This window comes from Nomascus leucogenys, chromosome 9 (assembly GCF_006542625.1).
Source record: "Nomascus leucogenys isolate Asia chromosome 9, Asia_NLE_v1, whole genome shotgun sequence".
In the NCBI taxonomy this organism is placed as follows: Eukaryota; Metazoa; Chordata; class Mammalia; order Primates; family Hylobatidae; genus Nomascus; species Nomascus leucogenys.
The window spans coordinates 87,724,506-87,751,026 of record NC_044389.1 but is presented as its reverse complement, the minus strand read 5'-3'; the positions used below and the strand labels follow the sequence as shown (position 1 = coordinate 87,751,026).

The following is a 26,521-nucleotide window of genomic DNA, read 5'->3' as shown; positions in this document are numbered from 1 at the left end:
TTTAAGTGTGCAGCTCCAGGACAATAGAAGGAAACCAGAGGCAAAAGGAACTCTATGTTACTGTGTGTGTCCGTGCGAGTGTGTGAGAGTGTGTGTGTATATGTGTTCCCGTGTTTTGTTTTGGCCACTGAACTTTCAAACCTAAATATCTCATGTCTTCCAACACCTTTCTTTGCTTTTGGCCAAAAGTGCATGCATTCACTTATTCATTAATTTATTCATTCAATCAATAGTCATTGAATGCTTATTATGAGCCAGGCACTGTTCTACGCACTGTGGGTGTAGTAGTGAATAAGATAGGTATAGTTTCCACTCAGTTGGAGGAGTCAACCATAAAACAAGTCAGTCAGATAATGTTAAGTGCTATAAAAATACAACAGGGAAATGAAAGATAAAATGTGACTGGTGGGTAGTGTTGTCAGGGGTATGCTATAGCAAAATCTGTATACCTCATTATAACAACAATAATAATAAAGCTGTATTTTTGAGAATCGTGTAGTAGATAGAGGTGGAGGTGGAAAAGAGAGTATGCTAGAAACATGTCAGAATAACATTTTGTCTAAGGAGGATGGGTTTTGGGAAATATGAAATTTGGTATTAGGCAAAATTGATGACAGGGCCAGCAAATACAACAGGATATGCCAGTGAATTCTGGAGATACGGAAATGGGTACGCACGGTGGTTGTATAAATAGGTTTCCCTAGATCTCAGCCAGTAATGATTAAAGCTCTTGCTTTGTACTTTGGGATGTGGTATATTAAGAATAAAAATAATGGCTGGGTGCGGTGGCTCTTGGCTGTAATCCCAGCACTTTTGGAGGCCAAGGTGGGCGGATCACGAGGTCAGGAGATTGAGACCATCCTGGCTAACATGGTGAAACCCTGTCTCTACTAAAAATAAAAAAAAAAATTAGCCGGGTATAGTGGCGGGCGCCTGTAGTCCCAGCTACTTGGGAGGCTGAGGCAGGAGAATAGTGTGAACCCAGGAGGCGGAGCTTGCAGTGAGCCAAGATTGCGCCACTGCACTCCACCAGCCTGGGTGACAGAGCGAGACTCTGTCTCAAAAACAACAACAACAGCAAAAACAAAAATAATGTTTCAGAGCGGATTTGGAATAATGATTTTCTGTTTGTTTTGTTTTCTTCATTAGCAGTCATTTTGTTGTATAAACGTTACATCTGCTGGTTGAGCATTTGTGAATGGCACAAGTTTTCTTCCCAGCCCACCACGAAGTCAGTTTTACTTTAAAAGTGCTTGGTTTAATGGGAAAAGAAAAAAGAAAAAAAGTGCTTGGTGGAGGCGTAGTAATCACACCTTGGTAGAATTCACAGGCAGGAGGTGCAGCTGGGTACTTTCACGGCTTGTTAGTCATGCTCCCTGGAGCTTCATTTCAATAATGAAATGACTGTTTTAAGCGTAATCACTGGAAACTACCAGTCTTTTCTTAAAGACTGAACAGAGCCTTTGCTTATTTTATAAAAACTGGGAAAATATACTTGAAAGAGATTTAGCTTTTCTGATCATTTATTTTATGAAACACTTCAATGCTCTATTCTGGGGATACAAATGCTCAGGGGAAAACAAAGTGGGCATTTGGTAGGTTCTCTGTTGACTCAGATTTCTGGACAGTCTTTGTGTAGAATGTCTATACAATAGTCATATTTTTATTCCTATGCAGTGCCACCATATACTTTCATGAAATATTGCAGTCATAAACACCGTCTTTTCTTTTATAGGAAAATGGCATTCCTACGAAGAAAGCACGAAATGATGAATATGAGGTATATCCAAAGGTTTTTATTTTTGTGAATCACTTTTATATTGTCTGTTAAATACCTTGATGATAGTTTGCATTTGTAAAATAATTCTAAGGTTTTTACCCCTGCAAGACTTTCATGTGCATTCTGATGTTTTTCTTTAAGGCAGCTAGAGTAGCTATTGCCATTTAACTTTTTTTATTGTGGTAAAATATTCATAACATAAGGTGTACCATTTTAACTTTTTTAAAGTACAATTTAGTGGCATTAAGTTCTTTCACATTGTTGTGGAATCCTCATCACCATCCATCTCCAGAACTTTTTCATCATCCCAAGCTGAAACTCTACACATTGAAAAACTCCTCATTTCCTCCCTCCCCCAAGGCCCTGGGAACCACTATTCTACTTTCTGTCTTATGGATTTGACTGTTGTAGGTATTTCATTTCCACTTCATTTTACAACGGGAAAACCTGAGATAATTAGCACAGGAACCCAGATTTTGGTAGTAAGTAAATTATTATGGTAGATGGTCTAAAGTAAGTGTACTTCATTATAAATGAAATATTTCACTTTAAATTATAAGAGAGAAGATGGTTTGAGAGGCTGTTTTAGAACCCAGGAACAATAATCTTTTGGGAGTAGAGGAGAAGAAAAACACTTATACCAACTATATGCTAAAATAAATATATTCTAAATATATATATTCTAAATATATCTATATAAATATATGTGGCTGTCAAACCTTTAATAGTTCTTGACTTAGGACCAGAACATTTGATTGATGTCTGTCATTCCATCTCCTGCTACAAGTGTCCTTTTATCCCTCTGATTCTGATGCCAGGCAGCTTTTCCTACTGCCTTCCTGTCTTCTTTTACCTTTCCAGCTTCATTGCCATTTATTCTCTACCCCAATTGAAACTCTACAGCTCCAGCATTTGAATCTACTTCGAAACATACCTGTGGGGGCCTTTAAATTCCTACAACCTTTGCCTGCTATCTATCTTCTATTTTTCTAAACTGGTGTGGTTCTTGAACCATCTACACTGGAACCACTTAGAGTGCTTGTTAAAAATTCAGATTCCGTGCCCCATCTCCTATTTACTAAGTCAGCTTCTCTGTTTGGTAGGGCCTGGTTAATCTAGGTATTTCACAAGTGTTCTAGGTGCATCCTAAACATGAAGTTTAAGAGCCACTGCCCTAGATGTTAAGTGAACAAGGGTTTCCAGATCCCAGGGACTTAGTGTATTAACCTGAAACAGTTATTTCAGGTTAACGAAATACATTAGTGGGAAAAACATATTCTGAGCCCAGACATTCAAATTAAAATTTAATTCTTAGAACACAGTTTTTATGTTAGAGACTATCTGATTTGGGTTTATTTGAAATTTTCAGGATTAGAGAGGAAAGAAGAGTGATTTATTCCCGTCTTTTCCCCACGTATATAAAATGTACTGACTGCTTTTTCATACGTCTTACTAGTTTTTCTATTTTGACTTCTGCAACAAAAATACAAGGAAAAAAGTAGAGAGAAAGAAAAGGACCGAAGTAGTAGTTCACAGTCCTTGCCACAAACACAGCTTTCTGATTTGACTTGTGCTCCTTTTATCTTTTTTATTTTCAAATAAAATTTGGCAGACCATTGTTGGTTTATAATTAACATGAATCTTAGGAAAATCAGGCTAGCATTGGCTTTAAAAAATTAATTACAGGATAAATGCATTTTAGCTGGAGAGAAGAAAGGCAGGTTGGAAATAAGCTCTTAGTGATTAGGAGCAAATGAAGAGGGAGAATGTGGTTTGCAGGCTTAAAATTCAAACCTCATTTATTGTTCATTTGGCCTAATTCAAGTATCTGTGAGTGGTTTTGGTAGGTGTCATTGTGTAAAATGATTGCCACCAGCTTGGTCTTCTTGGTCACCTCTGAGTATTCATCTGCAAGCATTTGTTCTCCTATAGCCAAGCTTTCATGGATGAATAAATTATGTGAACATCTGCCATTTACTTTGGTTTTTCTTTTTAACAGCTACTTCAGACATATTTAAACAGGTGCAGGGGTACCTCATGAAAGAGCATAGAAAATGAAACATAACAGCAGGACTGTATGTAAGGTCGCTAAGATAGGTATGAGACATACTTCTAAGGAGCAGTTATTGAGAATTTATTCTCAGCTTTGTTGTTTATCTCATTATGGGCTTGCAGCTTTGCCATTTGTAACCTTTAGTCTTATAGAGAAAAACTTAATATAAATCATCATTACTTTTATGGCTCAATATATATCTACATTTAATTGTGTAAATAGCATTCTTTGAAATAACAGCATTCCACGTTACACTAGAAAACCTCCATGATACTGTTCAGCAATGCTTTAGTCCAGCTTTGGCTGCATATTAAAATTGCTTGGAGAACCTGTAGAAATAAGCAGTGCCCTGGCTCCACCCAGAGCAATTTAATTCAGATAGATGAGAGACCGGGCTCTGGGAAACTTTTTTTTTTTTTTTAATTGGTTGAAGCTGGTGAGGTGGTATTAATGTGTGGCATGATCGAAAATAAGTAAGTATGTTAAATCACTTCTCAAATGATTTGGGATGAAGAACTAGTTTTTTGGCTGGTTTATTTCTAATTGGTTGTAAACGGATACTTTAAAAAAATGCAATCAACATGAATCGTTAGAAAAGTGTTGGCAGGGCGCGGTGGCTCACGCCTGTAATCCCAGCACTTTGGGAGGCCAAGGCAGGCTGATCACGAGGTCAGGAGATCGAGACCATCCTGGCTAACACAGTGAAACCCCGTCTCTACTAAAAATACAAAAAATTAGCCAGGCGTGGTGGCGGGTGCCTGTGGTCCCAGCTACTCCGGAGGCTGAGGCAGGAGAATGGCGTGAACCCGGGAGGCGGAGCTTGCAGCGAGCCAAGATCGCGCCACTGCACTCCAGCCTGGGCAACAAAGCGAGACACTGTCTCAAAAAGAAAAAAAAAAAAAAAGAGTTCCAGACCAGCCTGGCCAGCATAGTGAAACCCTGTCTCTACTAAGAATACAAAAATTAGCGGGCGTGCTGGCGGGCACCTGTAATCCCAGCTACTCGGGAGGCTGAGGCAGGAGAATTGCTTGAACCCGGGAGGTGGAGGTTGCAGTGAGCCGAGATCGTGCTGCTGCACTCCAGCCTGGGTGACAGAGGAACACTTCATCTTGGGAGAAAAAAATAAAAGGAAAGTGTAATTCAGGTTCCAATTTTTTATTATTAGATTCAACAGATAGAGAAATTTCTCTTTTAAATTGCTACAAATGTTTGTAAATGAGCCAGTAACAATCAGTTTGCAGACTGGCCCTGGTCCTTGGCTACGCTTGGAGTACAGTGTTTTAAACCATCGTTGTTTCCCTGGTAAATTGTTAGTTACTGATGTCAAAATGTATGCAAATCAACTTTAACCTTAAGACTTTCTCTTTGTAAGGCAAACTGTAGGGAATTATTTTTACTCATCATTGACCTAGGGTCTCCTTTGGTTTATGCATTCTACAAAGTTCAGAAATTAAAAAAAAAAAGTGAAGCCATAGTCAGTTTGTAACTTTAGGGAGTCTGAACTCACTAGATATGCAAGCTAAGTCTAGAATATTTAGTGTAGCTCTTTGTGAACTCTGTTTAATAGCTGTACTTATGTCCTTAATTTTATACTGTGATTATAACTTGGATTTAATTATTGTTTTATCATTTTAAAATATATTTTACTGCATAATTTTCCGTATATTGTCATTGATCTTCATAACAATCTTGTGTGGTGAGTGGGACAGAGATTATCACACTTACTTTACAGATTGGAAAAGTGAGACTGAATTCTCACATGAGGGACTGCTTCTCTCACTTCTATTTTAGTTGGAAAATAAAAATTGAAACACATTTCTTGACTCCATTCTAGTTTGTCACTACACATCAAAGATATTCTCAGACTTGTAACCTCTGACACTGTGTATAAGTGCTCAAGTGACGTGGTGGCCTAAATTCGGCTATGTTTTAGACAACTCTAATTTCTAGAAAAAATTTAAGGCATGGGTAGATGGATGATGGAGACTCTAAACATTTTTTTTGTGGGGGAAAAACATCTAAAGCATTCTTATAAGGGAGGTAACAGAAAAAATAAAAGGTAAAATTGTTAATGTTCTCTCTTTGTTTTGTTTTTAACTGCAGAATCTGTTTAATATGATTGTAGAAATACCTCGGTGGACAAATGCTAAAATGGAGGTACTGATATACTTTATTAATATAAAACCGAAATGATTATAATGATATAAAACTTTGTTGCAAGTTGTTTGGCATAATATTTTGAATTTGGGATAGTTGAGAAAAATACTCAAAGCTAAGTATATACTTTATGGTTTTATAGAGAATTTTTTTTTTCAATTTTGCCTCTCAGTTTGTTATATACATATTGGTTTTCTTTTTTTCTCCTTTGAAAATGGCAAATGCTTTTAAAGGTTATTTAAGTAGATTCTGAGATATATTTGGTTCATAGATGGCACTGAAACTTTTATTTGGGGCTGATGGCAATTTTAATTTCTTAGGACTCAGTTCTCCTTTAGATTTTATTCTACCAGAAAATAAATCATTTCCTGGTTAACTCAATTTATGACTATCACAGAGCATCTGCTATTTTTCTGGTTAGTTTTTTTTTTTAATTTTTTCCGGGAAATGAACCTATAAGAACTTCTCTTTTGCTTTTCAGAATTTTCTTCTTTCTTCAGTTAGCTATAGAAGATTATATATAAGTTTCCTTATAGTTCTAAGTGAAATTTAATTTATGTAACTTTGTTTAGTTATATAAACCTTCTATAACTTTGGGTGTGATAGCAAATATTATTTTAAGTATTTAAATTAGGCATTATTATGTAGGTGTATATTTTTCAGAATTTATATTTGGAAGAGAATTGTCAGTACTATCACCAGGTCCTGGCAGTATTTTTTGTTAACACTTTACTAGGAAAAGGTAAAAATATTAGATTATTCTTTTGGTGTTGTTTCATGTATAATGTTTCATCATTCTTGTTACTCTACCTCAGTTAGGTGTGGGATCCAACGGTCTGTGAGAATCTATGTAACTTTAGCAGTGTTTCTTCATTCAGCATGGCTTATTTTTTTGTTTCCTATATACATAGGTTTTAAAGATAGCAATGTGAATATATTTGATAGAAAACTAACTTTGAGGCCGAGTGCAGTGGCTCACACCTGTAATCCCAGCCCTTTGGGAAGCCGAGGCGGGCAGATCACTTGAGGCCGGGAGTTTGAGACCAGCCTGGCCAACATGGCAAAACCCCATCTCTACTAAACATACAAAAATGAGCTGGGCACAAATTTTTGCATAGTGGTGCATGTCTGTAATCCCAGCTCCTCAGGAGACTGAGGCATGAGATTTGCTTGAACCCAGATGGCAGAGGTTGCAGTGAGCTGAGATTGCACCACTGCACTACAGCCTGGGTGACAGAATGAAACTCTGTTTCAAAAAAAAAAAAAGAAAACTAACTTTGAAATAAAATCAGTTGGTGAGAATCTCTTTTTTGGTGATTTTTTAACTTTATTGTATATTGACAATTTTTAATCGTATATATTTATAGGGTACAAAAGACATTATGACATGAATACAGTATGGGATAACTAAATCAAGCTAAATAATATATGTGTCACATAAAATACTTATCATTTTTTGTGGTGAGAACATCTGAAATTTACTCAGCAATTTTGAAATGTACATTATTAACTATACTCATCAAGTTGTGTTGTTGTCTCAACAACAAAAAATCTTATTCTTCCTGTCTGAGATTTTGTATCCTTTGGCTATCATTTCCCTATTCCCCCTACCCTTACCCCCTGTAACCATAATTCTACTCTCTGCTTTTATGAGTTCAATTTTTTAGATTCCACATATAGGTAAGAACATGAGATATTTGTCTTTCTGGGCCTGGCTTATTTCACTTGCCATAATGTTCTCCAGTTTCATCCATGTTGCCACAAATGACAGAATATTCTACTTTTTTTAAGGCCAAGTGCTATTTTGTTATGTATATATACCACATTTTCTTTATCCATTCATGTGTTGATGGACACTTAGGTTGGTTATATATTATTTCCAATGTTGTTTGATGGAGTCTCTAGAGTTGTCTATATATAAGATCATATCATCAGCAAACATGACAGTTGCACTTCTTTCTTTCCTACTTTGGATGCCTTTTATTGTTTTCTCTTGCCTAACTGCTCTGGCTAGGACGTCCAATACTATGTTGAATAAAAGTGGCAAAAGTGGGCATCCTTTTCTTTTTCCAAATCTTAGAGGAAAGGCTTTCAGCATTTCACTACTGAATATATGGTAGGAATCTTTGAGTTAGCTTTATCATCATAATATTGGTGGTAATAAAGCCTGAGATTAGTAACAAAAGGCAAGTTGATTAATCTTTATCCTCTTGCCATCTTGATCATTTTATTATTTGTGTTAGAAATAATGGAGTACATAAATAATAGAGTGACTAAATATATAATCTGGTGTTTCCTTTCCAAACAGTTTTTCTCATATAGTGCTATAAATTAGTAATAAGAGCTGACTTAATTTCTTTTAAAGCACCTTTGATCATTAAGTTGGAATGTGAATGTTTAGTCTGAAAATAGCAGAGTTTTAAATGTACTATTTGGACATAGAATTAATTATTTCTTACCCTGTCCCTTTTTTTCCTTCTGTGATTTGCTTAGATTGCCACCAAGGAGCCAATGAATCCCATTAAGCAATATGTAAAGGATGGAAGGCTACGCTATGTGGCGAATATCTTCCCTTACAAGGGTTATATATGGAATTACGGTACCCTCCCTCAGGTAACATTTTTGTTACAATGGTGAAACGTTCCTGTCTTCTGGAAAAATTGCCTTATAAATCCTGTGAACTACTTGAATTTAAATTGGTTCTGAGGACATGTCATTTGGAGAGGTTTGTAAATTTGGAATTTATTAATGTGGATGGATTTTTAGTATATCAATAAATTTTTGTTTTAAACCATGTATATGTCTGTACTCAAGTTCTTGGAGTCAGGCATATGGAATGTTCACATTTGACATTTTGAATACATTTTTTTTTCTGGTCTTGGCTATTAAGTGTCAGTGAAAAACTTTTAAGTGAGGCTTTATCTACAGTCATTCCTTTGAACATGACAAGTTATGCTTTTATACACATTCATATATGATAGCATGAATTTTACATTTTAAACTTTAACAGATGAATGTGTTAAATTATTAACTTTTTTCCTGGAACTCATTGTAAATTGAATTGCACAACGTATATTATTTACTGTTATGAGTTAATAATTTTTAAGTAGAAAGCAGAGAAAACAAGAGCTAAATAATGATAAGGTAGCATTCCTGTTGGAGAATAACAACTATTTGCTTTTCTTCCTTTCTTTACCTCTTTTGGTTTTCTCCCATGTTTCCTCATTCCCAGGAAGAGGTAACTCTTCCAGATTATTTAGTGAGTAAAACTCAGAATATGCTGAATCAAAATTCTAGGTTTTGGGGACACAGAGAACCATCTGCCTTTATGTTTATAAAAACCATAGACCATCTGTCTGGAAATTTAATTTTTATATTTTTATTTATTTTAATATTTTGCATGAAATTTCAAGATGGTATTGGGGAAATATCTGAGAAGAGAGGTCTTGTTTTATCCAACATGAAAAAGCAACTGCCTGTGTAGAATAAACATTCACAGGAAAATTTAAAAAAAAATTGTTTTCTAAAGAGTCAGGCTGTCTCTGATTCAGTTAGACCACCCAAATGGATACATTCTTGGTTAAAATGGGCACTTCTAAAGTGATGTGCTAAGAATGAGAATGCCTGTGGAAACCATGAAAGCAGGTTTTCTAACTCTCCAGGTACCTAAATAGATATGCTGTTTGACCCAACAGCAAAAGGTTGAAAAAGTTCTGTAAAGCTTAGGGGATGCAGCCTGTAGGAAATGTGTGGATGAGGGGAATGCTGAAGAAGCCAGTGAATTAGAGACAGACAAAAACAGAGAAGTAAGTGGAGGAGCTGGAGAATAAACTAAAGTGCATGTATTTATTTCTTTAAACATTTATTAAGGATTTATGTGCTAGGCAGGATATTAGGTGTTGGGTATATAAAGACAGATGAGATACAGATGTAACATCAAGGCCTCATAATAAGTGACTGGAAAATGTGGGTTTGGGAGTGAGATTGTCACTTTCTAGTAATGTGACCTTGGGAAAGATACTTTTCCTCATTTTCTTCATCTGTAAAATGGAGAACATAAAATATCTACTGATCTTTGTGTTGAGATTAAATGAGTTACTGCATTTGAATAGTGTGTAACATGTAGTAATCAATTATTGTTATAATTAAGACTGGTACTTTTATTATCATATGGTTCTTTCCCTAAAGTTATTTATAGTCTGATTGGGGCAATCAACAACTAAACCGCTGGTTATGATGTGGTATAATAGGCACTACTAATTCATCTACTAATTTAAAATTATGAAAAAAATAAAAAAGCAAACCTATTGACAGGAAGGAGAGAAGGGGAGGAATGGAGGTAAAAACAAAAGAAGCTTCTGTAGTTTTCTATTTAAAGTCCTGCCAAATTTCTGTGCTCCTCTGGATGTGTTTGGATTTCAAGATGTTCTGCAGTGGTATTAATCTGGCAGGTACGGTAGTTCTTCTACTAATAAAACAGAATTAGACTGTGGTAGTCCCTTAATTCATTATTCACCCTGCATTCACCATTGCCTACCTAAGTTTCATACTCCATCCAACATCCAAATTGATATTTTTAAAACACAAATTTGCAGATGCTTTTCTTGTACAAGAACGCTTTAATGGTCTCCTGTTGCTTAAAAGATAAAATACAAAATTCTTAACATTGCTACTCAACCCTGCATGATCTAGCCTCCGCTTCTCTATCCTCATTTTGCAGCATTCCTCCTTTCTCACGTCTATCCACCACAAAGTCTTCTTCAGTGTTTCTAACTTACCTCATTGTGTCCTCACCAAGCCTTCACCAAACTGTTCATTCATTCAATACATATTTATTAAAGGCCTATATATTTGCAAGGTGTTCTTGTAAGTACTGCAGGTAAAGCAGTGAGAAAAAGTGACAAATATTTCTCTGGAGCTTTTATTTTAGTCAGATAAACAGACAGTAAACAAAATAAACCCCAAGTAAAATGTCAGGTGGTGGTATGTCAAAGAAAAGTATGTCAAAGAAAAGTATGTCAAAGTATGTCAAAGAAAAGTTAAGCAGGGAATGGGGCTAGGGGATGTTAGGATTGTTGCAATTTAGACAGACAATCTCAGTGAGAAGGTGTTATTTGAGTAAAGAGCTAAAGGAAGTGAGGGAACAGGTAGTGTGGACATCTAGAAGAAGAACAGTCCAACAAGAAACAGCAAGTATAAAGGTCCTGAGGTGGAAATAGGCCTAGCATGTGTGAGTATCAAAAAGGAAGCCAGTGTGGCTAGAATGGAAATGAAAGAGGAAATAGACCTGCATTCTCTCTGCCATTTTCAACTAGAGAGCTGTACTACTTTTTTAAACCTGACTGATCTTGGAGAGAGAGAGAAAGAGAGAGAGAGAGAGAGAGAGAGAGTGTGTGTGTGTGTGTGTGTGTGTGTGTGTGTGTGAATACACCATAAATTGCATATAAGTTAGTTATTTATCAAAGAAAATAACTAAATCGAATGATGTTTTTAAGAATGCTGAAATCATGCCAGTTGCTTATGGGATAGCTTATGGGATAGCTCTACCTCATTTTTTTTTTATTTTTTTCTGCTTGATTGTTGATGTTCAGACATGACCCTGTTAAAATGAAAGCCAGCCCCGGTCCCGTTTACCTTTTTAATCTCATGTCCAACTCCCCTTCTGCCTTATGCTTCTTCACTTCCACACTGGCACTCTGGTGCTCAAAGCACACTCATGTCTCAAGCCCTCACCTTCACTGTGTCCTATCCCTGGAACACTCCTTTCCAGGTATGCACATGGCTTCCTTAAATTGCCCTTAAGTCATCTTCTTCAGAGTATCTGCCAACCATCCTTTAAAACTTTTAACCCTACTCCCATTCCCCCTCTCTTACTTTATTTCCCTTTTCTATAACACCTACCAAATTGTAACCTGCTGTATAATTTACTTATTATGTTTATTGTTAATTTCTCCCAGCTAGAATGCAGACTTCATGAGGGCAGGAATTCTGTCTCTTTTGTTCACTGATACATTCTGACTATCCAGCTAAGTGCCTGCCATGGAGTAGGTGATCAATAACTGTGAAATGAATAAATTAATGCATTGTGTATGTGTGTCACATTTGTTTCATAGGCATGTGTGGCTACTTTTGCTGTTCTATGATTCGTCTTGTAACAGCAAGAAACTTGTTCAGAGCAGTTACCGAGCCAACTGTGTGTTTAGAAGAACATTTAAGCAGCAGAATACCGTTTAAGTAGTAGTCTATGCACTTAGCTTGTGATTCATCAGTATGCCATCATTATTCAGACCTTCAGCTATCTAGACCGTTAGCCTGAATAGCATCTCCCACACTCCTAATAATGCCTTCCTCAAAGTTTGAGCTTCCCTGGGCAAAAATTCATCTTTATCTTCCCACCATTTTATTCATATTGCCCACATATAATGGGTTATTTCAGTGTTACATCTCATTGAGTGAATATTTAGAATACCTGTCTGGAAAATATTAAAAGACTAGATTCAGTTTAAATTCAAAATTTCTTCAGTCTTAATGTAGTATTGATATGTTTATTTTGTGCTTAATTATAAATTTGGTTCATTGACCTCCCCAATCAAATATATAGTACTACTTACTAGCTTTATAACCTGAGACAAGTGACTAAATCTCTCTAGGCCTGTTTGTTTATCTGGATGATCATACTACCTACTGCGCAAGGTTATTGTGAGTATTGAATGAGTTGATCAGAGGTGTTTGGCCCCATAGTGAGTTCTTAATAATATTAACTCAATGATGATGATTGCTACTGATGTTAGCTACTAGTAATAAAAACACTGGTAGAGGCTTTTGCTCCAAATTGAAGCTGGGAAAGCATAGGTAATGGCTCATCCCTATAATTCCAGTTCTTTGGGAGGCCAAGACAAGAGGATCAGTTGAGGCCAGGAGTTTAAGGTTGCAGTGAGCTATGGTCACACCACTGTTCTTCAGCCTGGATGGCGGAGCGAAACCCTCTCTTAAAAAAAAAAAAAAAAAAAAAAAAAAAGGCGAAGGTAGTGGGAAAGTCAAAGGTCTTCCTTGGACTTGTGATAGGAATGCTGGTTAATCCGGAAGATATTCTTAAGAACCACCTGTATATATGGCTTTGTATGATTCAGGGATTTTTAAAGAGACCTAAGGACCAGAGTGTGGTGATTAGAAATGTATTGGCCAGTACTTATAGATTGTAAGGTAATAATCACAAACACGTGCATGGAAATGAGAAGGATTTGTTTTAGGGTATAACAATAATATGTGTATTCTGACTTATTCATTTTTATAGCTTTATAATCATCTTTTCTATAATACTGTTTTCCTGTTGATAGGTTGTTTGTAGCTTTCTTGGGTCCATGCTAAAGTTTTCCTGTATAGACAGTATATATACTTACATACCTGTTAGTCAAATTTTGAGTTGTATAACTATTTTATAGATAGTATATATACTTATATACCTGTTAGTCAAATTATGAGTTGTATAACTATTTACTAAGTATTTCCAGATTGTTTATAAAAGAAGTTGTGACAATTTATACTCCTGCCAGCAGTATATAGGGTTCCAGTACCCTACATCCTTACTAATATTTTAGATTATAAGATTTTTAGGTTTTTGAAATAGTATCTTATTGTGATTTTAACTAGTATTTCTCTGATCAGACTAGGTAATTTTTCTTAATTTATAAGTCATTCATATTTCCCCTTCTTTTAATTACCTGTTCATATCCAGCCCATTTTAGTTGGGTTGCCCTTTTTCTTATTTAGTTGCCAAAACTATTTCTAAAGTCTGGAAGCTAATCTTTTGTCATTTTTGTGAAACCAGTATTAAGATTTTGAGCTTCTGCTTCTTGATATTTCTTCTCCAGTGTTTGTTCTTTTCTAGTTATTTGTCTGTTAATAGTTACACACAGAAGACTCCATAAGAGGGCATACCCAAAGCTTAAATCTGTCAAGATTTCCTTTCCTGTTGAAGTTATACTGTATTTTCAAGTTAAATTAGAGGTGATTTAGTGTGTATCTCTTTTTGTAGTAAAAACTAAGGCCTGTGGATGCAGAGTATTAAAGGTTGGAAATAAAGAGAACCAGTCTGGTATTTTTGCTGGTAAAGAAAATCATGAAGAATTGGCCCTAAACATAACAAGATTGTAGAGTTTAAGAATTTTCCACTTGGGTACTTAATTTCTCAACATATGGAACCATATTGCTAGGTAATGTTGAAATCGGAGTTCTGAGGACCAACCAACCAACAGAAGTATTCACCACAACCAAGTTAATGTCAAGACAGTCTTTGTCTCTGTGTGAGGAAGGACTTAAAAAAAATTAATGCTCATCAAAATTGTCATAGGTAGGTCATAAGTATGTGGGCTTCCTGTTCACTGGTAGCATTCATGCAGATTGTAAATGAGCGCTAACAATCCCCAGCATTTTCGGGCTAGGATGTGTCTAAAGACCCTCTTATTGGCCGGCGCAGTGGCTCACGCCTGTAATCCCAGCACTGTGGGAGGCCGAGGCAGGTGGATCACGAGGTCAGGAAACCGAGACCATCCTGGCTGACACAGTGAAACCTCGTCTCTACTAATAATACAAAAACATTAGCCAGGCGCCTGTAGTTCCAGCCACTTGGGAGGCTGAGGCAGGAGAATCGCTTGAACCCAGGAGGCGGAGCTTGCAGTGAGCCGAGATCATGCCACTGCACTCCAGCCTGGGAGACAGAGGGAGACTGTCTGAAAAAAAAAAAAAAAATACATCCTCTTTTTAAGCCTTTCTTAATAGCTTAAGAAACAGATCTGGATGGTTTAGTCAGATAGTTTGTGGTAGAATCTAGATGTTTTCCTTTAGGCCAGTGGGACTTCTAGCTTGTCACATTTGTTCTCTTGGGAGAGTAGGGGTAAGCAAAATTATGAGATGGGATTTCTGCATTAGCAAGGAGGAACCTCTCAGATATTTTCTGATTCTGCAGTAGGTTGTTTGATTCTGATTATACCTGGGTGTCCCATCCTGGTTTCCCCAGCACGTTAAGATTACCTTTGTTGCATTTGTCACAAATGCCATACCATTTATTAACATGACACTCTCCACGGTATTGACTGTTTCCTATACATCTCTGTTACTGGCCCAAAGTAGGTACTCAATAAATATTTTACTATATGAATGAATGCCCGTTAATAGAAAAAAAGAAGCAGTAACGGGAAGACTGGGAAAGAACAGAACCTCTATAGGAAAGTTACTTAGGAGATTCTCAGAGTAAGAGAAGGTATTTGAAAGAAGAAAACCATGAAGTAGATGGAGTTATATTTGAAAATAAATGCCATTCAATTGTTATCATAATTTGCACATAAAAAATAATGATTAGTAGCACGAGTTCTAATACAATCTTTACCATATAGAAACCATGAGTTTGTGCAAGGTTAAACTCTGTTTCAATTTACTTATCTATAAAATGGAATTCGTTATGGTACATTATTCATGCAGTATGTATGTATATATGTATATGTTGTGTGTGTATATATTGGCTAGAAAGTGTTTGTCACCTATGACCAGTATGTAAAATTAACAATTGTGGTTATTCTTACATTTTCTTAGTAGTATTAGTATTTGGGGCAGTGAAATGTTGGACTTCATTTATTGATTTTTTTTAAAGATAAAATTAGGCCAGGTTATTTCTGAATAAACTAATTAGTGCTAGATAGAAAGAAAATATTGGAATTTCTCTAATGCTTAGCTGTAAATAAGTTTATTTGTGATTATCTATATAAAATTAAAGGAAATAAGCTTAGATAACCTGAAATCTTAGATAATAATGACAATCTGATTCTTGGGATGACAGTCTCTATATCCCTCTTAGTTTGAATTCAAAGCAAATAATTTTAGGGAACTTCTACAGTTCCACTTAGAATCAGGCAATTCTGAGGCTTTTTGGGAGAGGTAGTGCCTAAGGGATCTTTAATCTTACTAGCAAATTTCTTTTACGGTCTTCATTTATAAAAATTCCTATGTGTATATTTTGTAACCAACAGGGTATAATCTTGCCAGTAAACTAAAGAATTGATGTCTTTTCATGTTTTTATCAAGGTCCTTGAGTTTTGACAGGTAGAGGATTTTTTAATGGAATGAATAAGACAAAATAGGTTTTTATTTTCTTTAGTAGTGTTGTGTCCTTTCATTTCTAAAGGGAAAACTGGGTTCCTTTTAGTAATTTAGATCCGTGTGCTGTTACCATGTCAAAGGAAGCAGTGAATGATGGAAGCCACAGTTGAGGCAGTCAGCGGAAACACAGAAACAAGGGCACAGACAGTGGGAACATCCACTGAAACTCTAAAAGTGAATGTGAATTTATTCCCTGACTGAACTTGGAAGATGAGTATGTCTGGATATACCACCCACTTGCAGATGCAGTTTTACCAACCATTGAGAGACAGAGGGAGGAAATACTATAAATCTGTTTTAAATATTATGATCCTTAGGGACATACTGGCCTGTTGGCCTTGGGCCTATGTAATTTCTGATAATGTTTTCTTTGGATTATTGTTATCTATAAACCTTTGTGATTATGTGGAAAGATTAAAGTACATTATAGTATTAACTTACATTTCTGCTTTTTTTTTTAAAAAAAATTTTAGACTTGGGAAGATCCCCATGAAAAAGATAAGAGCACGAACTGCTTTGGAGATAATGATCCTATTGATGTTTGCGAAATAGGCTCAAAGGTTTGTTTTATAGACTGTATTAATTCTAACATGAGTTTTGTTTTATTCATGCCATAAAATTTCATTTTAGCCTCTAGTTCTTCAGCTCTTCAGAGTTCAAGCCTATTGATTTCTCTGTTATCAGTCCCTCCTTTTATCTTCACTTTCTTGTCTTAAACCAGGGATTGGTAAATTGTAGCCCTGTAACAAGTCAAAGCCAGCCTAACACCTGTTTTTATAAATAATGCAGGTATGCCCATTCATGTACATACTGTCTGTGACTGCTTTTACACTATGATGGTAGAGTTTAGGACTTGTAGCAGAGATTATATAGTCTACAAAGCCTTTTATTATTATTTTATTATTTTATATCTACCATCTGACCCTTTATGGAAAAATTTGCCAAGTCCTGTCTTTACCTTCCTTGCCTATTATTTAGATAAAAACTTCAATTCTCCTGAAAGTCATCTGATACTTTTTTATTTTTTATGTGCCTGCTTCCAGGTTGCCACATCCTACTGAATAAAAACAAAATCCACAATTGCAGAGATTGATGCTACCCATCAATTCTTCTATATGTCTTTGGTCAGTTCTTTCTTCTATTTTCTACTATGTTTATTGTTACTATTTCTTGTTCTCTGCAGACATTCAACTCTTCTCCCTTTTTTCTCACTCCTAGAAGAACATCTTACCTTTAATTGTATAGAGCTCAGAAACCAGCACATAAAAACTCTCGATGTGGTTTAAATTTGTGTTTCTCTGATGATTAGTGATGTAGAGCATTTTTCATGTGTTTCTTGGCCATTTGTATTTCTTTTTTTGAGAAATGTCGGTTCATGGCCTTTGCCCACTTTTTAATGTTTTTCTTGTTGAGTTGTTTGAGTTGTCTTAGTCCTTTGTTGGAGGCATAATTTGCAGATTTTTTTTCTCCCATTCTGTAGGCTGTTTATTTTGTTGATTATTTATTTTGCTGTGTAGAAGCTGTTTAGTTTAATTAAGTCCCATTTGTCTATTTTTGTTTTCATTGCATTTGCTTTTGGGGTCTTCATCATAAATTCTTTGCCTAGGCGATATCCAGAGAGTTTCTCCTAGATTTTCTTTGGGAATTTTTATAGTTTCAGATCTTAACATTTAGGTCTTTAATCCATCTTGAGTTAATTTTTGTATGTGCTGAGAGATAGGGGTCCAGTTTCATTCTTCAGCCTATGGCTAGCCAGTTTTCCCAGTACCATTTATTGAATAGAGTCTCCTTTGCCCATTATTTATTTGTTATTTGTTGAAGATCAGTTGGTTATAGGTATATGACTTCATTTGTTTGTTCTCTGTTTTGTTCCATTGATCTATGTGTTTATTTTTGTACCAGTACCATGTTTATTTTTATACCAGTACTATAGCTATGTGGTATAATTTGTTGCTGAGTAATGTGATGCCTCCAGATTTGTTCTTTTTGCTTAGGATTGCTTTGACTATTCTGGCTTTTGTTTGGTTCCATATAAACATTAGGATTGTTCTTCCTAATGCTGTGAAAAAATGACATTGGTAATTTGATAGGAATTACACTGAATCTCCAGATTGCTTTGAGCAATATTGGCATTTTAACAATATTGATTCTTCCAATCCATGAGCATGGTATGTTTTTCCTGCTGATTGTGTCATCTGTGATTCCTTTCATCAGTGTTTTGTAGTTCTTGCAGAAATCTTTTACCCACTTGATTAAATGTATTCCTGTGGGGTGTGTGTGTGTGTGTGTGTGTGTGTGTGTGTGTGTGTGTGTTTGTGGCTGTTGCAAATGAGATTTTTTTATTTGTTTCTCAGCTTGAACATTATTGGTATGTAGAAATACTATTAATTTTTATATATAGATTTTGTATCCTTAAACTTTATTGAAGTTGTTTATCAAGACTAGGAGTCTTTTGGAGGAGCCTTTAGGGTTTCCTAGGTACACTGTCATGTCATTAGTGAACAGAGATAATTTGACTTCCTCTTTTCCAATTTAGATACCTTTTATTTCCTTCTCTTGGGTGATTGGTCTGGCTAGGACTTGCAGTACTATGTTGAATGGGAGTGGTGAGACTGGACATCCTTGTCTTATTCTGGTTCTTAGGGGAAATGCTTTCAACTTTTTCACGTTCAGTATGATGTTGGTTATGGGTTTGTCATAGATGGCTCTTACTATTTTGAGGTATGTTCCTTCAGTGCCTAGTTCGTCGAAGGTTTTTATCATGAAGGAATGTTGGATTTTATCACGTGCTTTTTCTGTATCTATTGAGATGATCATATGATTTTTATTCTTAATTTTCTTTATGTGGTAAATCCCATTTATTGATTTGTATATGTTCAACCATCCTTGCATTTCTGGAATAAACTGTACCTGATCATGATGAATTATCTTTTTAATGTGCTTTTAAAGGACACAAGAACACCAGTGGAGTGTTGAAGCCTCCCACTATTGTATTGCTCAGGTTCTTAGGTTTAGTAGTAGTTGTTTTATGAATCTGGGTGCTCTGATGTTGTGTGCATGTATATTTAGCATAGACCTCGATGACCTTATGCCTTGGTGATATTCATCTTGCCTAGTATCTCTCAAGTGTTCTCTGAATTTCTTGTATCTGGGTGAAAAATATGGAACACTTCATGAATTCGCATATTATCCTTACATCTTATAGCCAGAGCAGTTTATTCCTTTAGTTAATAAGACCTGAAATAATACTTAGTAAATATGAAATAAATATATGATTACCATCTAAAAAATAGTTCTCGATTAGGGGTATGCTCCTTTCTTTCATGCCTGGCTATGAGATGAGTGGTTGAATCAGCTGTAAGAAACATAGTGGTAGGAAGTCACTTTTAACACCACATTGTTAATGGGCAGAGGGAAAGAAGCAGCGTCCTGGAAGTTGGTAACAGACTTAGAACCACAGTTATAGAAAACTTGAATGTTCTAAGTCCCTTGAGGGATTTTGTATTGTTCATTTGGTGTCTAAGAAAACTAAATGTTATACTTTCAGCATAGATTTATTGAATTGATTTAGATTGAATTGAAGTGTGGTGGTTTTGTAAGAATTCTACCATTTATTCCTAAGCATCTAGTTTTGGTTTGATTGAGTTTTCCCTTCCAGTTTTTAACGGAAGTTACAGCAAAACACTGCTTTGTTTGAAATAAAACTGTGCCTTTCTGCTGCATGTGAAGTCAAAGGGTGTGTCTCGTTCTGAGGCAACTTGGTAATCTGCTGGGCATGCTTCCTTGCTTGCTTTATAACCCATACATGTCTTATCTGTTCTTATGTTTTTTGAAGTTTTAAAATAAATTTTGTGAATAAAAATAGATAAAACAATTTAGAATGTGCTTTTTAAAAGCTATATGTGATTTCCAGGAATTCTTATACCCTGCTGCCAGAGTCATCTACAGGATTTCTCAACTTTGACACTATTGATATTACAGATGGATAATTCTTTATGAGAGAGGACTGTCTTCTGCAGCATCCCTTGCCTTTTCCTACTAGATGCTAGTAATACCTCCTCCTCAGTTGTGACAACCCAAAATGCCTTAGGATATTGCCAAATATCCCCTAGAGGGCAAAATTGCCTTTGGTTGAGAAACTTTCATTTAGTGTATCTAGTGTGAGTTAACCAGTATAGCCAACTTTAAACTGGCAATTATATGATAACTTCAAATTTGAACATTTTTGTTTTATAAAGGATCTTACAGATCTTTTGGTCCAATGTACCATACTCTCCTAAAGACTTCTGTTCTCAAGGCTTTTTATTCTAGTTGTTCCTTATCTGACAGAGTTTCTAGATTATTTTCCACTCCGGTTCCTTTTCACTAGATCATCTCTGTTAATGCCTCTGTTAGAATGGAGCAGTCTGGGTGCAGTGGCTCATGCCTGTAATCCCAGCACTTTGGGAGGTGAGCTAAGAGGATCTCCTGAACCCAAGAGTTCAAGACCAGCCTGGGCAACATGGTAAGACTGAGTCTCAAAAAAATAATAATAAATAAATAGAATAGCATACTACCACAGCTAAACACCCTTCTCTAAATATGATACAGCCTGTATAAGTTAGCAATTACATATGCAGTTGTAAAATTTTTCTATGGAGTACTTTAGTTTTGATGTATATTCAGAGTTCAGAGCTGCAAATATCATCCATATCTTTATAATCACTTGTCCTATGTTCCTTTTGGACTTGAGAATCTAGAATTTAAGCAACCAGAGTCCAAACTTGAGGACATGTATCAGAAATACTTTGTGATTGCAGCTGGTAAGAAGCATGCTGGAGGGCAGGGACTGGGAAAGGAACAGACAGTATTTCAGACAATTGAGACCTCAACTGTAGAGGGAAATTCTTTGTTTATGATGTCTCTTCCTGTGGACAGTGTTGTCATTATATTTCCTTCACAGATGTAGCTTTAGCTATTAACCCCTGGAGGCATGCAAAAAGAGCAGCTGAGCTAACCACACAGCGGCTTCTGTGAGTTGGTGCCAATATCAGTTCAGAGGATCCCATGTAAATCTGCACATCTCCCGTTTTCCATCTCCAGAGCCATCTTTCCGTAATTTTTCAAATGGCAGTCTAATTTTGGAGTGGAAGCAGCTTAGTTGTTTACTTGTAATTTGCAGACTAAGGAAGATGAAACTTCTTTTTCTATTAAGAAATAGAAAAGCAGGTTAAGAAATCAGAGGTTTGGTGTTTTTTTAAGAATGCTGTAAACAATGGTTACATGCCCTTTTATAGAATTAGATCACTGTAGGAAATAACATATAAAGTGTCCCTCAGAAAATCTGATTCCTTGTCTTTGATCCTTTAGAATATACTTCATGAGGCATATACTTTTCAAAAAAAATTTCTCCTAGTCTTTTTGTTTACTGGGAATGGTAAGGGGAAAAATGAATGATTTCCTTTAGGAACCCAAACCTTAATACTGATGCTTATAGTAAAGTACTAGTCTATAAACCATTATTTGAGTTGCTTTATATGAATTATCTCATTTATTCTTAAAACTGCTACCCTGTGAAACAGGTACTTTTATTTTCAAATTTTACATAAAATCATATTCCAAGGAAGTTAAGTAATTTCCCCAAACTTACATTGCTAGTAAGTTGGCAGAAGTGGGATTGAATCCCAGGTATCCTGTTCTGGAGCCAGTGTTCCCAGTCTTTACACCAGGGATGTCCAGTCTTTTGGCTTCCCTGGGCCACATTGGAAAAATAATTGTCTTGGGCCACACATAAAATACACCAACACTAACAATAACTGATGAGCTAAAAAATAAATAAATAAAATCTCATAATATTTTACAAAAGTTTATGAATCTTTTTTGGGCCACATTGAAAGCCATCCTGGGCCACATGCTGCCCGTAGGCCACGCGGGTTGGACAAGCTTGCTCTATCCCCTTCTGTCTCTACTGCTAATACTTGTGAGAATTGATCCACATATTTATATCCATCCTATTTATATTCTTTACAATTTGCAGGTTATAGCCATATGATTTCAACTTTTGTTATTTAAAATGACAGAATTCTAATTTTTGAGATTTACTTTATTTGAGATATGTTTGGTTAAATTCAAGTCTTGATTTAAATCAGCTGCATTGCAACAAGTTTTTCTGCAAGAAGTTTGTGTTCTTTTGCTTTAATTTGATAAATGTTTGTATTTTTTGATTGACATTTTTAAGAAATTATCTGATCAATTTTGTAGTTAAACACAAAAAAGTAAGTATTTTGTTCATTATACAATAAACTTGAAGGTAGGTATTGGAAAGAAGTGAACCATTCACTTAATGATAACAGAGTTTTGGGAGAGAGGACTTAAGGGATAGGAGCTGTTTTATTATGGTTCATTTTGACATGTATCTAACAACCTCCACCATCATCAAAAATAATTTGTGATTAATTTTTTAAATTGAGGTACAATTCACATAAAATTAACCATTTTAAAGTATACATTAAAATTAATGGCAGTTAATACATTCACAGTGTTGTACAACCATCACCTGTATCTAGTCCCAAACATTTTATGACCTCAAAAGGAAACCCCATCCCCATTAGCAGTCACTCCCCATTTCATTCTCTAACTGGCCCCTGGCAACCACTAATTTACTGTCTCTATACTATAGGTTTACCTATTCTGGATATTTCATGTAAATGGTCTCACATAATATGTAACCTTTTGTGTCTGGCCCCTTTCACTTAGTGTGCTTTTGAGATTCATCCGTGTTGTAGCATGTATCGGTACTTCATTCCTTTTTATGGCTGAATAATATTCCACTGATGGATAATATTACCTTTTACTTATCCATTCATTAGTTGATGGGCATTTGGCTTGTTTCTACCATTTGGCTATTATGAATAGTGCCGCTATGAACATTCATGTACGAGTTTTTGTTTGAATACTCTTATCCATTTTTTTCACCTAGGAGTGGAATTACTGGGTCATATGGTAATTCTGAATTTAACTCTTTGAGGAACCACCAAACTGTTTTCCCCAGCATGTTAACTCCCACGAACAATATTCAAGGATTCCAGTTTCTCCAGATCCTCACCAATACTCATTATTTTCCCTTTTTGTTTTTTAACAATCATCCTAGTGGTTGTGAAATGGTATTGTGATTTTTTTAATTAAAACAAGCTTACGTCTGATTTCATCTTAAACAAATGTGGATAATTATTTTATCCAAGAAAGTAATGCATTTAAAAAATAGTTTTAGCCATAAATGTGAAGTAGATTTTTTTCTAGCTTTATTGTGTTATAATTGACATATAATAAACTGTACCTATTTAAAGTGTACACAAATTGATGATTTTTGATATAATTACATGCAAAATTATTATCCAAAATAAGAAAATGAACATATTTATCACCCCCAAATGTTTTCTTATACCTCTTTTTAATCTCTTCCTTTGATACTCCCAACCCTCTGTCCTCAGGCAAGGACTGATCTGCTTTCTTAGTAGTTTGGCAAGAGAAGAAGCTTTGGCTCAGTTTGGGGTATGAATCCCAGGTCTTCCATTCACTAGTTCTGTGATCTCAGGCAAAAATTATTTAACTGTCGTGAGTCCCAGTATCTTTATTTCCAAGACAGGGATAATATCTACACTGTACACTAGTTTTTGTAAGTGAAGAATTAAATGATGCCCATAGAAGACATACTCTAGTGCCCATCACACAGTGTGTGTTTGGTAAATCATTTTCTTTTCTCCTTGTGCACTATTTGTTTTTCCTTTTAAATATTTCACTACTCTTATCTAGACTATCCACTTTCATGTCCCTAATCTAGATCCAAATTACCTCCTATTTATAGTGTTATAGTCTTCTGATTTGTTAGCCTCTATCTTGTCCTTTTATCATATTAGAGAACCTACCTTGACACTCTGTTGCCTAGATCAGGGCAGTGGCATTGGAAATGAAGAAGGCACAGCTATGAGAAATGATGCACATAGTGTTGATATTACATGTTTAAACTCACGTGTGTTTGGTCTTATATGCTGTTCTGCTCTGGGGTGTCTAAGTCACCCAAATAAGATTGTAAATCCTTGAGAACAATTCATTCTTTCTTTTAATACACAGTGCCTAATATAGAGCCGAGTACTTAATAGAGGCTAGACATGTGAGTGTCTAATATAATTGTGTATATTCCCTTGGAATTCAGATTTCAGTTTAGTTTATACAATCACGTTAGTCAGTTGTGTTAACTAATTACAATTCCATATAGATTTATGTTAAGATTTTAGAACCAACTTCCAAATATTTTGACAGGATTTATTTGACTTTATGACTTAAAATTCTAGTATTTTTTCCCTCAAAATAAATAATTTCAGGACACAGAAGTGACATTTTTCTACATACCTTGTTTTCTAAATGTAAAACTGCATTTTGAATTATGAGAAATTTGTTCTGAAGCATGTGTTCAAATTCCAGTTTTACAGTGAAAATCTATAGCCAACTAAACCTTTAAAAATAAAAGGATATATAGAAAGAATGCATGCATATAAACTTGACGTTGGCAGCTTGAAGGAAACTCACTGGAATAACTTTCTTAAGCACATGGAACATCTGCTTAAGTCACGCTATTTCTGGGTTTCTCTTAAAATATTTTTGAAGCATTTTATGAAACCTGTTTTGTCAATATCATTTATTATTTTCTTGAGGCTTTACTCCATTATGTTTTACTTTTCACCAGTAACCGATAAATGTGGTTTGTTAAAAAGGTACTATGAAGCAATGTAAAAGGATTCTCAGGTATCTTTTCCCCTCAAGCAGCAGGAATCAAGTTTATATTATGTAATGGTACATACAGGTTTATTTTCTATTTAGTGTGAGTGTCTAGGCCTAGTAGATACCTTAAATGTCAAGATATGTAAATAACTTCAGTTTCAGCACAAATTGCAATAGGTTGAAACTGTAAACAGGTCCACTTTCTTGGTGCCTAATTTTTTAAATATATGGATTGCTTTTACTTACATAATGTGATGAGATTTTGATTTGTTAATTAAAAAATTATCCTTAGACCTTAAAGTGACTTTTTTCTTAACTTTTAAATTTTGGAATATTGACCATTATATGAAACTTTGCAGGTAGGCATAAGGGAATAAGTTATACTGAAAATCTCAGACTCACTGATGATAGCTGCCAGTGACAGGAGTAGTATTGCCACTGTAAGATGCGCCAGCTTAGTTACTCTCATCTCCTCATTTCTTGTATTCTGCATCTTGGTCATCTTGGATTCTCATTTATCTGTAAATTTTCTTGGTAATAAAATAATGCACTTCTAGCCACACTTGCCCATGCTGTCTTATGTCCATAATTTTGAGGCTTGTTTTGGCAGTAGAATGAAGTTAAAGGTTTTGTTTCAACTTCTGATTCTTCTAGATAGAAGAAAAAAAATGATCCCTTTGGTAGATTTAGAGCTGGCAGCCAGAGAAATTCCCTCCAGAATAGAGAAAGCAAAATATAGAGGAGAAGGTCAAGATGACAGGCAACTACCTATTGTGTGAGAATTCTGCAAACACTAAGCAGGGATATTAATTTAAACCACAAGGTAGTTATATTATGAATGAGCTTGAACATCTTTTTATACCCCTAAAGGCTGTTTTCATTTCTTCTGTGAATTGCCTGTTGTTCATGGTTTCTTCCATTTCAATTGAGTTTTTTCAGTTTATTTATGTATTTTTTATTATACTTTAAGTTCTGGGTTACATGTGCAGAACATGCAGTTTTGTTACATAGGTATATATGTGCCATGGTGGTTTGCTGCACTCATCAACCCGTCACCTACATTAGGTATTTCTCCTAATGCTATCCCTCCCCTAGCCCCCTACCCCCAACAGGCCTTGGTGTATGATGTTTCCCTCCCTCTGTCCACGTGTTCTCATTGTTCAGCTCCCACTTATGAGGGAGAACATGAGTTCTGGTTAAAGTCTGTTTTATCAGAGACCAGGATTGAAACCCCTGCTTCTTTTTTTTTGCTTTCCGTTTGCTTGGTAGATCTTCCTCCATCCCTTTATTTTAAGCGTATGTGTGTCTCTGCACGTGAGATGGGTCTTCTGAATACAGCACACTGATGGGTCTTGACTCTTTATCCAGTTTGCCACTCTGTGTCTTTTAATTGGGGCATTTAGCCCATTTACATTTAAGATTAATATTGTTATGTATGAATTTGATCCTGTCATTAGGATGCTAGCTGGTTATTTTGCGCATTAATTGATGCAGTTTCTTCATAGCGTTGATCATCTTTACAATTTGGCTTGTTTTGGCAGTGGCTGGTACCAGTTGTTCCCTTCCATGTTTAGTGCTTCCTTCCGGAGCTCTTGTAAGGCAGGCCTGGTGGTGACAAAATC

General features: G+C 35.6%; 1 protein-coding gene across 2 annotated transcripts in view; it reads left to right on the top strand.

Moving 5' to 3' along the window:
* PPA2 (inorganic pyrophosphatase 2) overlaps positions 1-26,521 on the top strand; it is a 103,070-nt gene that overhangs the window by 18,549 nt on the left and 58,000 nt on the right. For both annotated transcript variants that reach the window (XM_003257459.3, XM_012499474.2), the window contains exons 3-6: positions 1,736-1,780; positions 5,937-5,990; positions 8,484-8,603; positions 16,616-16,702. In XM_003257459.3, coding sequence (XP_003257507.1) covers positions 1,736-1,780; positions 5,937-5,990; positions 8,484-8,603; positions 16,616-16,702 — 306 coding nt within the window. The remainder of the gene's footprint in view (positions 1-1,735; positions 1,781-5,936; positions 5,991-8,483; positions 8,604-16,615; positions 16,703-26,521) is intronic.